General features: G+C 40.7%; 1 protein-coding gene across 2 annotated transcripts; it reads left to right on the plus strand.

The window, feature by feature from the left end:
- Positions 1-224: 224 nt before the first annotated feature.
- USPL1 (ubiquitin specific peptidase like 1) lies at positions 225-16,015 on the plus strand. 2 transcript variants are annotated; one of them, XM_042867527.1, is made up of 9 exons: positions 225-258; positions 4,550-4,716; positions 5,269-5,397; positions 5,795-6,443; positions 8,660-8,746; positions 9,145-9,274; positions 10,503-10,628; positions 11,268-11,428; positions 12,626-16,015. In XM_042867527.1, exons 2-9 carry the CDS (start codon positions 4,621-4,623, stop codon positions 14,518-14,520), a joined length of 3,273 nt encoding a protein of 1,090 aa, XP_042723461.1. In that variant the 5' UTR covers positions 225-258; positions 4,550-4,620; the 3' UTR covers positions 14,521-16,015. The 2 variants fall into 2 exon arrangements, with proteins under 2 accessions (XP_042723461.1, XP_042723462.1); XM_042867528.1 differs by lacking the exon at positions 225-258 and having other exon boundaries at positions 1,180-4,645.
- Positions 16,016-16,478: the final 463 nt, after the last annotated feature.

The raw sequence follows: 16,478 nt of genomic DNA on the forward strand, positions 1-16,478 counted from the left end.
GCGCCCTTCCTTCCCCCAGCGCTCCGCACCCAGCCCCGCCCTCCGCCCGCGGCGAAGCGCTGCGAGCCGGCAGCGCCCCCCCCGCCGGCCCCGCCCACTGCGAGCGGGGAGGAAGGGAAGGGGGGAGGAGAGAATACCTCCGCCGCTCGCCCCGCCGCGGCCGCGCAGCCCTCGCCCGCCCGTTGGCTGCCGGGAACGGCATGGCGGCCGGAAGCGGCGCGCGGCCCGCGCGGACGGCAGCGCCGCTGGAGGCGGTCGGTGAGTAGCGGTGTGCGGTGGGGTTGCGGGCCGCGTGCCTCCTCCGTGCGCCGAGCTAGCGGCGAGACGGCGGCCTCGCGCGTTCCTAAATGCCGACTATTTCATGTCAGTAGCTGTGCTCTCAGGGTGCGCGTGTCTGTGTTTGGGTGACGCTGGGTGGGACGCCTACGCAGCGAGACGGCAGTGCGTGCACGTGTGCGTGTGGGCGCGCGTCTAAGCGTATTCCACCTGCACTGGCTCTCCACGTTGACTTGATAATTAACGGTATATATTCTTTCTCCCACAGCCCTCCCGTAGCGCGTGGATCGCTCTCGATGCGGATTGACACCCGGGCGGTCGGGCCAGGCCTCCCCGAGGCGGCCGAGCACACCCCCGGGTGCTGAGGAGAGGCTGTGCCCGCTCCCAGCCCCGCCCCGAGCTCCTGCCTCGGGCAGCCCCGAACATCTGTGTCCCCTTAGGCCGTATTTGCACCTAAATCGCCTCCATCTTCCCCTAGGAGGGCTCAGTGATGAATCAGTAACATGCTCAGTCCCTCCTTGCACCCCGTGAAAGCATTCACTAGGAGAAATCTGGCTGCGGGAGAAACTTCTAGAGCAGCACAGCCATCGCAGTGCAGGCTGAGTTGTTTTGCGGTGTCATCAGATGTTTTGAAGGGAGTGTATAAACAGGTAGGGGAACGTCTGTTCATGAGGATGGATGGTGATAGGACAAGGGGCAATGGTTTTAAACTGAGACAGGGGAGGTTTAGGTTAGATATTAGGAGGAAGTTTTTCACACAGAGGGTGGTGACGCACTGGAACAGGTTGCCCAAGGAGGCTGTGGATGCCCCATCCCTGGAGGCATTCAAGGCCAGGCTGGATGTGGCTCAGGGCAGCCTGGTCTGGTGGTTGGTGACCCTGCACATAGCAGGGATTTGAAACTCAATGATCATTGTGGTCCTTTTCAACCTAGGCCATTCTATGATTCTATGGTCAGTTTTTAATCTTCCTTCAGCCTGCGTTAGGCTTTTCTGCAGGAAGGCGATGTCTGTGTCCCCACATGCAGCCTGTGTGATGCCAGTGTGTCCTGTTGGTGCTGTGCTTACTGCATTGTGCTTTGTTACAGTTTTTTCTAACTGTGTGATGTATTTATAGTTGCCATCTCAGGTAAAGAAAGCTGACTTGTGTAACAAACGCATCTAGCTAACACCACAGGCAATATGCATGACTTTTTGCCTTGGACTTCAGTTTATTTTCCTTCTCTTTCTTCAGTACCTTTTTGATGCAGGAGAGAAGGTAGTGGCTTACAGGAGCATCATTTTCAGTGTTCCTTTAATCTTTAAACACTAACATTTCCTCTGTGATATAATCACTGTTCTGTCCCTACAGTTCGTAACTGATTTTTGGTTTTGTTGTACTGTTTCCCCAGGTATCGCTCCTTCTTTCAAGGTTCCTTTTACTATAGAGATCCATGACCTACCTTTTCCATGTTCTCCTCCTTCTGCCCTGTTACCTCCACAGCTTACCAGATCTTCTTATAGACCAATCTGACACACTAGAACAGCAGGAAAAACTCCTGTGTGTTGCTGGATTTCCAGCTGTTTTGTGCTTATGGGAAGGCTGGTCATAGGGTGAGCTGACAGAGAACATGATGGAGGAGAAAAGCTGAGAAAAGAGATGTAGAGATGTCCCTGTAGACAATACTGAGCCATTAGATCAACTTAGCTGTCTGAGGAGCCATAACATTGCCTGATAATTGTACCACGGCCACAGCACAGCTTGCATAACATTTCTGAAGTACCCAGGATAAAACAAGTAGTGTAAAAGTTTCAAAACAACCCAGTAGGCTTGAAAACACGTTCATACCTTAACACAGATATTACCCATTGCTGCAGTGGGATTTTCAGTGCGTGACACTGTGGTCTGTAAGTAGCTGTTTTCCGTGGCAGCTGCTGATCTGTGGCCCAGTTTTGTACAGCTGTACAAAGGCTGCTGGTAGCTTGCTGTAGTGTTACAAATGCTGATGTACAGACAGGCTGCTTGGTGCTGGTCTGCATGTCTAGGACCAGCAGACCAATGTTCTCTTTTTTTTTGCATGTGTCTGGAATAAAAGGTCAGTTAACAATTTTGTTAGTCTTTATTCTGTTCATCAATGCAATCAATGGCATGGGCTGTGGTAACAGTACTACTGCTGGGTGATTATACCTGGGAGCGCACTGTACATCTCAAAACAGTACCTCTCCTTTAAAAAAAAGAGAGCAGAAGTAACAGGGAACATAAAGAGAGAATAACCAGGGGGAAAAAAGAAACATGCATTCTTTTTGAGAGGAATGGCAAAATAAGCTGTGACTTGCAAAGAAACAAATATCGTTTATAAAATCAAGGCGTGCTTAACAAAGAATTACCTTTAGGTTAGTGTTGCTCACCTTTTTGAGTGTATGAAGATGATTTGTACTTACATGGTGAGAAACTGCCTGGAGTTCCAGGCACGTGATCTACGTATTTCATTTAGTCTAGAGACCTGAGGCTGCTTCAGGCAAAGCATTTGAATAAAAGTCCTCTGAACAAGCTAGATACGTTTTCTCATTAGTGACAGTATGGAATGTACAGTTAGTATTTATTTTAGTGTGTTTGACACAAGCACAACTTCATTTGTTGTATAAAGAAATCAAATTCCCATCTGGACTAAATATAGGGTAATAGAGAATTGGAAGACTGAGATAGTGCTATTGCTGCTGTGTGAGAACAGAATTGGAGTGCTTGGCTTTCATTTGTAATCCATTAAACCTGTGTACTTAAAGCCTAATCAGTTGATGTTTGCCTGCAGTGAGCCTGGGACCACGTGGTTTGTAGACCTTCAAGCCCTACTTGAAAACTAACCATGATCTCTGAAGTCACATGTGGCTTGATGCTTCTGTCCTCACCTTTTACTGTACCCTCTGATTTTATAAAGTAGGATGTACCATCTCTGCATGCTGCTGAAAGCATTGCAAGTGTCAGTAGGACACGCTGTCTCCTCATTTTGACCCCTTCCAGTGGTCATAGGGGATTGATCTGAAACGAGTTGGTACATTTTACAGGCTGCTGCGCTTTGTTGTTGTTATTCATAGTGTTGACCTCTAGCATCCTGTCCAGTTCTGTAGAATCTCTCCTTGCCCATTATTAGGAGTGATTTGGAATCAGACTGGTATTTACAGCTATCCAAGTCTGTCTTTTTCAAAAGGAACTGTAATCTGAGTTAGTTCTGTAATGTGAAACAGAGTTGAAGGGGCATCGTGCTGTCAGAGAGAGTGTTGGTCAGTAGAAATAATGAAGAAGAAATTATGGCTCAAAGGAAGATAGTAACCTTGATGACTTTGCTGTTCAACTTCTCTGTCTTCCTCCTGAATCTTAAGGAGAGAAATATTGATTGTAGTTATTCTTCCATTTGAAGTCAGCAGGAGCAGCATTGGGTCCCTGTAGTTTTAAACCTGTTTCTCTGGCTGATTCAGGTTGTTAGCATCAGTGCCAGCGAGGGAATGGTCTTAAGCAGGCTTAAGGAGCAGCTTGCTGATGTGTGCTCTGTACTGAAGTCTTCCTCAACAAATGCATGTGTTATGGTAGGTGAGAAAGGCAAAAATTGGCCCTGAATTCAAGAAATCATACAAAATGGAATATGTGATGTCAGTTGTAAAATATGCAATAGATTTACGTAGCAGTGATACTGCAGAAGAGCTCGTATTTGCTAGTGAGTCTATAACATTATTAAAGTAATGGGAGAAGTTTCCCAACAGTGACAGTAACAGCAGGGTGCCCTTTGGAGTTGGAAGCAGTTACATTTACAAGTTAAACTTCTCCTTCATTATGCACCAATTGTACTTCTCTGAAAACTGCTGAAGTGATGTTTGGGCTGTTAATTATTTTTTTTAATTATTAATATTCCTCCACAGCTCTGTGCGAGATCTCATTGTAGCCATTTCGTAAAGGAAATTAATTCTGTCTGAGTTAGAATATAGTAAGTTGAGATGCTTGGACAAAGCGTGTCCACCCAGGATAGCACACTTGGCAAGTAAGTGAGATCTTGAGCATGTAGAGAGTGGATAAGTGTACAAATTCATGGCCTAAAGCTTTTAAATCTAGTATGTGGCTTAATTTAAAGTTTTGAGTTCATTATGTGTGCTAGAAAACATGTATTTTGAGTCAAGGAAACACTCCTCTGATGTCATTACTGCAGTTAGTATGGGCTGCATTATTGTTGGTGTATTTTTCTCCCCCCTCAAAAAAAATCTAACTGAATTTTTCTTTAATTGTTGTATTCACTTCTTATTTTTCAGGAGTCTTTGAAAAATCCTTAGTGGTCATGACATTGTTACAAGTGAGATAAATTAGCCAGTGGCTCAGAGGGATGGATACCCAGAAGACTACAAATGGTTTGCGCGTGATTGGACAAGGGACTGGTATAGGGAAATCGACACTCCACATGGTGGGGTATTTGGGAAAAGTCAGTTGAAACTTATTTTACATCTGTGCAAAGTTCATATTTTTTCTCTGTTTTGAGAGATATTTAATTGGTCTTATTTTACCAAACAATACAAAAACAAAAACCCTCAACATTATTTTCCACGGAAATCTGTAACAACGGCGAAAGATTCTAAATAGATCTGTGTCTGAACTTTTTACTGGTGCTGTATTTATGACTGTGCATTTCTATGTATATTACTTCATATTTCAAAGATCTGAGCATGTGTACCTTGGCTCTAAGTCCCTTGCTTTAGTATAAGTAGAATGAAATGTTACGTAGTTGTATTGTCAAAGATACCTTACTAAAGATTTGAATGCTTAAATCAAAAGATAAATTTGTGTAGTTTGCTCTACACTATAACTGTATCTTATTTACAAGGACAAAACCTATCTGCTTTATTTTTTAATATCGAGTTAGGTGTTACATGCTTAGAAGCTAGTCGTTGCTTTTCTATCTGCGTATATATGTCTTAACTTGGGACACTATATTAACAAATGTAAGTTAATGCATTTTTTTTTTCTTTTTTTTTAGAGCCATGCTCCTGTGGAAAAAACTTCACCTGACTATTGTCCAGTGTGCAAAGAGAAGGGCCAGGTTCAAGTTTTACGGACTTACCGCATCAATTTTCAAGAGTCCATTTATCTTTGTGAAAACCCTCAGGTATTACTCTAATTAACAGTCCTGTTTGCTAGTGTAGAGGCCTTTGCCAGTCATGGTTAAACATCTTAAGTTCAAGATTTGATTGGTAGTGAGCAGACTGTTGAAATATGATGCCTTTGATGTTATATTCTGAATGGTGTTTGCTTGTAATATAGACAAAAACATAGCAAACATCTCTGTATGTGGTGGTTGGCACAACTAGCTATTCTGAAGAGTAAAGGGAGCAGATTAAAAGGAGTAAGGTAGAGTTTGTTTCACATAACAAGGGGACACAAGTGATACTAAACAAATCGTTGTATGAACCAGAGTATGAAGGATCTCATTCGTTGTTATTTTAACTCTTGTTCACCTGAAATGACTTTTGAGATTTCATTATAACTTTTCTTTTTTCCTGTAGTGTATCTACCCACTTGGTTACAAACCATTCAACAGCATAATTATTTCTGCTGATTCAGAAAATCTTCAAGTTCCATCTAATGATAAGAAAAGGAAATTGTGTGATACCAGTGACTTTTCTCCTATTGAATCAAATCCAAAACTGACAAGAACTAATGATGTGGTAAATGTTGAGCAGACTATTAATACAGACCCTGTTGTCAAAAACTGTGGTGATAGCTTATGTATCCTTCAGTCGAGTGTATGTGACGTGTTAGAAAATGGCCAACAAAAATCCAGTAACGAGGAATCCATCAATCACAGGGTGGATTTTGAAACAACCTCCAACACCAACGGTCAGCAAGAAAGTCCGCCTAAGAATTTTAGCTCCAGAACACAACTCTTGCCAAACTCTACTCACAGCTCAGCAACAACTGAAGTTTTGCTCAGAGACAGTAACTGTTCCACAAGTAACACAGATCTATGTCTTCAGTGGAGAAACAAGTATAATCTTTGTTGGTTAGATTGTGTTTTGTCTGCACTGGTCCACTTAGAAGCATTAAAATTTGCTCTAGTAGAAGATGATGAAAAATGTTTACTCCAAAGGCTCTTGACAAAATACAATCAAGCAACTGTTCTGCTGAATACCTGTAAAAGGAGTAAAGTAAAAGGTGAGTTCATTCAGCTACTATTTTTTCATATTCAGACTGATCTGATTAAGGCATTTAGTACAATGCCCTTAAAAATGCCTCTTTTCTATTTCAAGATCACAAATGAATCAGGTACATCTCAGTACTATGAATTTGCAGGATTCTGTGCTTTAGCTCACAGACTCCCAGTAACCCCTGCAATTGTTTTCTTGGGATAAATGTGTGCACTTTGAAAGTGGACATCAAATACAAAGGATCTCTTGATATATATATATATATATATTTTTTGGTCATAACCAAAGTAGGAAACTTGTGAATTATATGTTTGAGCCGTACTTTGTTTCCTTCTTCTCTGTTGGTTAATTATTGCATTATTTTTCTAATCTTAATCTTCAGGATTGTTTTGGATGTGGTTTATGTCACTGTGTAATGAACAGTTGCCTTATCACACCAAAAATATTCAAGCTGGGAACATGTTCTTCTCTGGCTCCAGCTCTGTTCATCGAAGAAATGCTTCCCCTGCGGTCTGCTAGCTGTGCTGAGGGTGTAACCTGTTTTAGTCAAAATTAGTCAAAAGGTTTTAACCTGGTTTATACTGTCTGGAAAAACTTAGAAAGTACTCAGATACGCAGCTTAATAGATTTGAGAGTAGTAGCCTCTAAGCTCAGGGACAGTGGAGAGCAGCCGGGGGCAAACTTTCAGGTAGCACAGTGGAAGTGAGAGGAGGATGTGATGCTGCAGTCTGATAGTTTGGCCTTTGATCACTTTCCATATGGTGGATTCAGTGTAAGGCTCTTAAACTAAGATTTATTTTTCCTAGTCCTTTGGAATGGACCCAGTGGAGTCATAAGCCTGAACTTCTAAGCAATCACCCTTCAGAGAATTACTGCAGACCTTTGGCTAGCCAGTACCCTTCATGAATTTCTTTTTCAATAGGTCTTCCAGGAAAAGTGTACGTTTCAGTATGACAGAATATAGTAATAGAACAGCACTAGATAATTTAAAGGATATCATATCTTTACTGGAAAGAATAGTGAGTGTATCAAAAAGGGTTTAACCCACCACGTGGCAGAGAGAACAGTACTTTACAGAGGCACACACACACAAAAAAATATCCAAAGAAATTCTCTAGAGGTTCGTATATTATTTGCCAGAAGGTCTGTTTGATTTTGGGGGTTTCAGATGTTACCTGGAAGCCCTCTACTATTGCAGCAGCCAAGATGTTATTCTTCCTTTCTGTTGTGCTACTGCTGTGTTTGCAAAGGAACTCTGGTATGGAAGAATCCTAAAGTGGGTGTGCTGGTTTGCTTCCCTTAGAACGGCTGGTGGAATATGGTGATGTTTGAAACATTTCATTTCCAGGAACTACTGCAAAAGAAGTTGGCTCATTTTTGGCAGGAATGGAAAGGGGGTCGGATGAAGAGTGTTATTGTGGAAAACAGCTGTAGTATTTTTGTTCCTTCATTTACTTTTTCAGTATTTTTTTTGCATATGACTATGTTTTGAAACAAGCAAAAGCAATCGAGATACAAGAAAATGGTTTTTACCTTTTAAACACGTAATTTTTTAAAGTAAGAAGTAGTTCCCACAGCTGTTCTAAATCCTTCCTTTAATTGGTGTGATTTGTGATCATGATTGTGTAGTAACAGATGTATTCTTTCATATGCTTAATGTATGTGTATAGACATTGTAAGTTGCAAATACATAGTAAGATAAATATATGATTTTACAAATAGGTTTTTAATGTTGAAAATACTGACTTAGGAATTTAGTATTTAGCATTTAAGTATTTTTATAATGAATTCTATGATGTCATTACAAACATAAGCAAATCTCTGTGCTTTGGTCTTCATGTTTAGATTTTAAAATCTAGTCCTAATCTCTGAACCTCTGTGGTTTGTAATGTTTGACTCCATTAATCTTACGTGTTATTACTGTCTAGAACAGAATCATCAAATATCCCAAGTTGGAAAGAACCCTAGCTATGGGTACACATTCTTGGTGAGAATTTAAGTCAGATGAAGTTATTTTGGGTTAGCATTCAAGTTCTGTAAACCAGTCTGTAATTTTCAGATCAACTGATACTGAGCAGTGACTATTTTACTAGCAGTTCTAGACAAGTGTAGATCAGTGTGAAAGATATCTGTACATAATGAGCTCGTGTTAGGGTTACGTGTGTGAAAGGGTTGGAGGTGTTGCACATAAATACATGAAAGTATATATTTTTTTTTCTACAGATGTTCTTCCTAAAGCAGAATTGCTTCTCAATGAAATAAGAAACCAAATTTTTATACAGCTTCAGCCACAGCTTAGGTGTGAATTAGGTAAGTAATTACCTAACAAGCAGCACCTCAGTACTTATTTTCAGGAAACTGTACATCTAAAGACTTTTAGCGTGTCAGTTCATAAAAATACATCCGTATAATGCATGCAAGACACCCTGCAAGTCATACGTTTGTTAGCTTGTGACATACACACAGTGTACTGTGTGATTAGCTGTTTTGTCCCTGGCTGTTTTTCAGAGTGTAGGCAGGTTTTTGTAACTATGCTGCATTCCTGAAACTGTCATTGAGAGCAGCCAGGTAACACGGATCAATCCCTTTGCTGGGAGCTTTAGAGGGATGCCCTGAATTGCAGTCGTTGCAGTGAGCTTATCTTCCCTTTTGAAGTACTGAAATCTGATTTCAAATTCAGCGACTGTTTTTTCTCCCTGTCTTTGAAGGTAAGGAGGAAAGTCCAGTGTTCGCACTCCCTCTCCTCTTAAAACAGGATCAGCAAGCTGAGAAACTGTTTTTGCATTCATTTTCCTGGAAGTTTGAATGCATGTGCTGTGGCTACAAATACCTGGACCGGTGAGATTTTTTTTATAAACATGCCTTCTCTTTAACTGTCCTACCGTAGCTTTGAATCTGCATGTAATAAAAGATTTTCTTTGCATCTCCAGGTCTTGTATAGCTTAAGTTTCTGGGTGAAGTTTTATGTGAACTGCTTCTTCAGTTTGACATTTGCAAGTGGTTTACTGCTGTGCAGTGTCTTAGGAAACCACGTTATCTCTTAACTAAGAAAGAAATAATAGGTAACAGCAAGCGGCTGGCCATGCTCGCTCTGATCTTGTGCTGAGAATACACAGGTTGTTGCTGTTCTACAGAATATGTGCCTAGCGTGCTTTTACTATTGAAGGATATCTGTAATGTACACTGGGATTGAAAAGAATCAGAGATTTTAATGTGTTTTAAAATAGTGTTACAGGCAAGTCATTTCTTGAGGGTTGGTGTAATTCATGTAGCCACAGGTCACTTAGGCTGTTAGAGCCCAGAGAAAGGGACCTCGTCTTCATGAGACAGCTCATTCTATTTGAAAAATGCCTGTTTCTCTCCACTACCTGAAGTTCATACAATAAGCTTCTCGATCCACAGGTGAAGTGAGATTAATTATGCCTGTTAGCCAGGTAAAATGTGTAGGTCTGCTTAATAAGGTGTGTCCAAGTTGCATACTATGTTTTTTAAAAAAAAAAGTGGAACAATCTAGGTTAGAGCGGTTATAGAGGAGTCCTTTCTGCAGCTAAGGAAGAAACTACATTATTTAATATCCCATACATTGTATTTTCACCCAATACAACTTCTTTGTAATCTATGCTCTGAGTGTGCTGGGTTTTTTGATTGGTTGGTTTGGTGGTTGTTTTTTTAAACAAGACACTGTACTGTGTGCACTGTGAGATAGTGACCACTTCCTTCTCTCCTTGAGACATCGTAGTAGCTAGTGAATTGCTCAGATCCTTGCGAAAGCTCTACCATTCCTTAAAAAGGAAGCAGAGATAACATGCTAAGGGAGAAGGAGCATATAATGCTCTGCTCAAGGCTGCAGAGCTGCTGAGAGCAAATGGTGACTGATAATGTGTGGCAGAACTGAATTCAGCGCTGTCTTGGATAGAGTGTAGTCACAGAGGAATACATGCAAATGGCATGAATATGAACAGAATTTAGCTTTGTCATAACGTGCAACTTTTTCCCCTTGTAAACTGCAAATATTTATTGTTTTCTAATCAGCAAATTGTCTTACTCTGTGTATGTGTGTGTCCAGATGTAGGAAAACACTAACAACGTTCACAAATGTAATCCCTGATTGGCATCCGCTCAATGCTGTTCATGTTGCTCCGTGCAATAACTGCAGTGATAGATCTCAAAGAAGACAGATGATTTTGGAAAAGTGAGTTTTGACATATGAACTTGAAAATAAAATGGATAAAATTCTGTGATTTCATGTATTGAACATAGTATCGCTTTCAAAACTAAACTGTTGTCTTGGGTTTACAGATGAAAAGCTTTAAACTCTGATAAGTACTTCTTTAGATGTTAGGTAATCCTTAAAGGCTGAAGCTGCAGATGGTTTTTACATGAAGCATAGAAGGAACAGTTTTTAACACACTGACTAGCACATAGGTTTGAGCTAGGTCATGCTTTCTACTATTTCTAGCCAATCTCAGCATTTCTGCAGCTTTTGGGATTGGTGAATAAAACTGTTTTCACCTATTTATTTATTTGCCTTGGGAACAATGCCTTTTGTACTATGATTATGATGCAGTTGTCTTCTGTTTTTTCTCACCTTTTTCCCACACCCAAAGTCCTGTACACGTTTTGCCTTCTTTTTTCTCCCCTCATCTTTAACAAAATGGAGCATCCAGTTGGAGATGTCTTTTTCCTTGAGTACAGCACAATTGTAAGAGTCCCGTGTAAAAACAGAATAGTAAGGGCAGAACTCTTGAAATGCCTTGCACAAAGCTTTTGTTAAGGAATTTTTGTCACTATTTTGTTGTAACAAACTGTTTCTTTATTGTCTCCTTAATAGAGTACCCTCAGTACTGATGTTCCATTTCGTGGAAGGCTTGCCACATAACAACCTGAAGAGTTACTCGTTTCAGCTTGAAGAAGAAATCTACCAAATAACATCTGTTATTCAGTATGAAATGCGTAAGAAGCACTTCATAACCTGGTCATTGGATCCTGATGGTAAGAAACATTAGGTCTGTGTACAAACAGTACTTTGAGTTCTACATCAAGTAGTGTTTCATGGGTTATTGGATAGTCCATAGGCAGTAACAAGGATTTATTTTGTCTGCATCCTAAACTTAGGATTTTGTGAATAACTGTAAGAACTTTGTTATTTAGGGTGAAGGTTTAGTTTTGATTTAACTGACTTCTTCAGCAGTGTTCTGCCTTCATGGGCAGAAGTTATTTGGGTAGAGTCATTTCCTTTCAAAACTTTGTAAAAGCTAAATAATAATTAAAACAAACAAACAAAAAACAGCGAACAGTCTAAGCATGGCTCTTGGACAAATAGCATCAGTTATTTTGAAGCCAATAGTTGGGCCTTTCTTGACTGGAAACTGGGGAATGTGTGGAACTAGCTGCATTAATGAAGTTTGTATTCATTCCTGAACTTAGCTGCAGCTGAGGGGTGGGAGGCAAACATGCATGATGGAAACATTGCCAGTGGTATGATGGTTGTAGCATTGGTGGCAGCAGAGCTTCATCTGAGTGAAACTCTGAAATTGCAGATGGTAAAAAGATGGTATCTAATTTTTGTGCTTTTCTAGAGGGAGTGGAGTGCAGCCTTATCTAATGTTTTAACAGTATGAAAATTGTGTAAGTCATATTACCTGAGTTTAAGAAAAAAAGAAAGAGGAAGCAGCTGGTAAGGAAGCACCTAGTAAGGAATATCCTAAGCATCTTGTGTATGTGGTCTGTATCTGTTTTAAAAAATTTCAAGCAGTAAAATACTTGATGAACAATTTGCAGATGATGATGAGGCAAATTCACAAAATGAGCAGTTTCTCTTAAACCCCCGTGCCTTCCATGTAAGGAATGAAAAGTTCTACCAAGAAGCTTAAGAGGTGGCTCTTTGCTCAAACGTGTGCAGTATTTTTAGCCAAGATGTCAGCCTTATTAGCTCAGGCAAAAAAAACTTAGCTTTGTTTTTCAGTAGACCTTGTCTGACTTGTAATAATATTGCTGCAAATTCTGCTTGGGGTGATCTTTTTACAGTGGAAACCTCCCAGTTTTCCTCTGATATAATACAGAATGAAGGAGAAGAAAATATAATTGCTGCTTGTCAGGTTAATAAAAATGCTTGACAAGTGTCAGAAGATGGAGACTTCAATTTCAAAAGCCTCTTAGTCACTGCACTGGTTGTTGTTTATTTTTCAGGAACTTGGCTTGAATGTGATGGTTTAAAGGGTCCGTATTGCAGGAGACACAAAAGATTTGAAGTTCCTCCGACAGAGATTCATATTGTCATCTGGGAAAGGAAAGCATCCCACTTGCCAGAAGAACAGAATTCAAGGCATCAGAGTAAAAATATTGAAGATTCTACTATTAATAATGTGCAGTTAAATTCCACAGTGTTGCACCACGGTTTTGATAATGCTGTACACAGTGTACTTGCAGAAGATCACAAAGAAGATTCTGTGAGAATTCCAGATGAGAAACAGCAGCAGGTAGCTGAGGGTGAAAGTGCACACTGTGGCTTAGAAAATCTTGCCCGTGATGATCTTGTGCCTCAGATTCTTGAAGGAACTCCACTTGACTCAGAGGGTAAATCAGTGCTGAACAGAAAGATGATGGAAAATAACCTTGTTGTTGAAATGAGCTCACGGGAAAAGCAAGAATCGGCTTTTTCACCTAACACTCCCTATCCAGGGGAGCTCATTGGAACTGATGTACCTATGAATGATAAAAACACGCTATCTGAAAATTCCAGCATTTGCTTACCTCTACAAGAGTTGAATCCAGCAAGTATTACTCCTCCTGTACCCAAAAAACATGACCCCAACCCGTCTGACTCATTATTTGCTCAAAGCACAGATGGTAAAGCTAACTTACTTAATGGAGAACGTGGTTTAAGTTCAGGACAAGAGATAAACTGTAAATTGCCACCAGTAGAGAATGTTGTAGAAAAATCACCTGACCTGAAAGGTGCAAGCAAAATTGCAGTTCATTCTCAGGTTACAAGTTCTTCTGCTGATAATAATTCCTTTCAGCCTTCAGAGAAAGACCAAAAAAGAGGATTTGTAGGAAGCTGGGTAAAAAAACTGTTAAGCAAGAATACTTCTTTTCTGCCTTCAAGTGCCTCGATGCCCAAGAATGAAAGAAGCTGCAAAACTCCCTCCGTGCAGAAGTTAAGTGACACATGGTTGCCAGTTAAAGGAGCAAGTAACTTTGGTGGATTTCAAGGCAGAGGTGAACACAAAGCATCTCAGCCCCTAACATCAGTGCTTCCTCGGAGTAATAATGCTCATTGTTTATCGAAGTTCAAAGGATTTTCTCAAGGCACTTGTCTTCCCCAGAATCGTAATGCTATGGAAGGCCTGAACTGGAATAAGTCAGGCAATACTGTGGGTAGCTCTGGTAAAACAACTCAGGTCCATCCACATAGCTATAATTCCGTGAAGGCAGAAGAGTCAGATAGTGACAAAACAAGGAAGCTTCGCCTGAAACTGTTAAAAAAGCTTAATGCTAAAAAGAAGAAGTTGGCTTCACTAGACAGGCTAGCAGTGGAACAGGCGAAACGTGGAAAACCTGTTGCTAGCTATGCAAGTGCCCCTTCACAGAGTGAATCTCATAATGATAGTGAATTACTGCAGAGCTTTTTAAGGGAACTGCAGTATCACATTGATGCTGCCGATAATTCGCCTGAATTCAGTGTGAACTCAGGATGCAGTAGCCATAATAGTAATGATGAAATACTGGCAGAATTACTGTCCCCTACTTCAACTGTTGCTTCCTCAGAGGTTCCAAAAAGTGAAGATGAATGTATGTATATGGAAATGGTAAATAGCAGCAGTGCTGCACCAGCAGAGCCTGCTGAGAAGACCAGCATATCTCATGCAGCACTGACAAGTGAGGACCACAGTTACTACAGTCCTGAAAAGGGCAGTAATTATGAACACACAGTGAGCAAACCCAGTGTGAAAAAAATTGGTTTTGAGAGTCCCACAAGGGAAGATATCCTTGAAGACCTGTTCTCCATTTCAGCACCAACCACAATGGCAGGTGACATAGATGTACCTCATTTTGATGAGACGCTCTTTGAAACTTGGTGAATGTTTGGTTTATTAGGGTTGTGGGGTTTTTTTTTTCCAACATTATGTATATTTTGAAACAAATGGCTATTAAATTATATTTTCTAACAAGTTTAATTGCACCCTGGCTGTACTTGAACACTTTCCACTGCAGTTGTTCTTAAAACTTTATTGTAGCAGGCAAAGTGCTTTAAGGCATTTTGTTTTTTTAAGAAACCGTTATTTTAGCAGATGTAATGATGCATTCAAACATAGCTCCTATGAGTCTTAACTTTTTTGCTGCTTTTAATATGGGAAATGTACCCATGTTTTATTGGGTTTGAAAAATAACAGACTTCAGTATCCTAGGTGTTGTAATGGCATGAGAAGTACTTTGGGTAACACGGATCTGTTCTTCAGGATCACCCAACTCCTGAAGACTCTTTGTCCAGTGTTTAGGGGAAAAATCCACCATTCTGTAATAATGGATTTTTGTCTCCTTTGCTGCAAAGATTGTGTGCAACTCTCAACTCGAATGGTGATACTTTGTTTGGAGTTTTTGAGAATTACTGTTCTTTAAGCTCCCCTTCCTTGGATCCAAAGAAGGACTGATACAAATACTAGTACTTCCCTTTGAACTTAGGGCACCTGCTGGGTTTTCATCCTGGGTAATTGAAAATATAATTTGACTGAACATTATTCAGAGCCGGGTCATTTTCTTCAAGTAAATTAAATAAGATCTGGGCTAGAGTTTGCCATGCAAAGAAGAGATACCCAGTGTAACTTTTATTCATGCATTGCTGCGAATTCACTAATAAAAGAAAGATTTCTGAGAGTGGAGCTGTGAATTAGCACTTAATGCTGTTGTCCATAGGGCAGCCCACCCCTAATCTGTATACGAGCGAAGGGCAAGGAGAGGCGAGGTCCATAGGACAAAACTTACAGAGAACATGGCAAGACACATTGAGTAGGAAGAGAGAGAAGATCACTGACATTGTGGCGTTTCTGGGTCTGCGTATGGCTGTCCTTTTGCTAGGTGGGAGTCTTTGGAAATCGTGGATGGAGGTGAGGTTCTGTCTGCTGAATTGGATTAACTGTATGTTTTTCTAGTACGTGCGATAATGAGGATTTCATCAGCAAGTCTTTGTTTCAGTTACTTCTAGAGGTACTCTACATTTTTTCCTTTCTATCCTGAATTTAAAACACAAATCTTCTGTCTTATCTTCAAATAGATGTGTTTTGAACATAATTGTCATTACAAAGCATGGCTACAGATGTAAATGGTCCTTGATAGCTTGAATCAGGTTCAGTAAGTGATTGAGAATCTGTCAATGGCACTGAATGCACCTTGACAAGTTGTTTCTGTTGTAATTGCATACATGTTTATTGAATTGGCACTTCAGACAATTACTGGTTTCATTCTTGGAGTCTTTGTAAAGAGGTGGAGCTCCTCTTTGTTTTAGATATTGTGACTGGTACGTTGCAATAAAAAATCAGTGGGTTCTCAATGTGAAGTACCACTGTTCTGCTGGTGAAATGTTTGTTGGTCTGTTCACTTTGTAAAAAAAAGATAATAATAATAATAATAAATTGTTGACCAAAATTAGAGCTTGACTTGACAGCAAATAATCGACAAGCCTTGAGGGGGTAATAGGATTTTCCTGGGGAGTTTTCCAACCTGTGGTTGTGCAAACCACAGAAGAGCAGTGTGTCATTACCACTAATTGCTTGCTGCAGGGGTTTCCCTAAGCAGTGGGGAACTGCTTCCAGCATAGAGACCATCTGCAGTGCGCTGGGCTGCAGCTCCTTGCAGCTGTGATATGGGAACTGCCTCCCTGCTGACTCAGGACATGACAGACTCAGGGATGGGTGAAGCTGTTCTCTTGGGGTTGGCGTGATACATAACGAAGAAAAGACCCCTCTTCAGTAGGATATAGGAGGTGGAGGTTGTGAAAGGAGATGAGGCAGCCCTGCTGTAAGGAGCGTGATGAGGTTAATAG

This window comes from Lagopus leucura, unplaced genomic scaffold (genome assembly GCF_019238085.1).
Source record: "Lagopus leucura isolate 7727_CA_CO unplaced genomic scaffold, USGS_WTPT01 Super-Scaffold_100001, whole genome shotgun sequence".
In the NCBI taxonomy this organism is placed as follows: domain Eukaryota; kingdom Metazoa; phylum Chordata; class Aves; order Galliformes; family Phasianidae; genus Lagopus; species Lagopus leucura.

Bases quoted from the DNA above. Each gene is read 5' to 3' on its own strand.
- USPL1 (XM_042867527.1), top strand. From the start codon at position 4,621: ATGGATACCCAGAAGACTACAAATGGTTTGCGCGTGATTGGACAAGGG. The intron at 8,747-9,144 runs GTAAGTAATTAC...CTGTCTTTGAAG, and splicing joins ACAGCTTAGGTGTGAATTAG to GTAAGGAGGAAAGTCCAGTG. The intron at 11,429-12,625 runs GTAAGAAACATT...TTTATTTTTCAG, and splicing joins CTGGTCATTGGATCCTGATG to GAACTTGGCTTGAATGTGAT.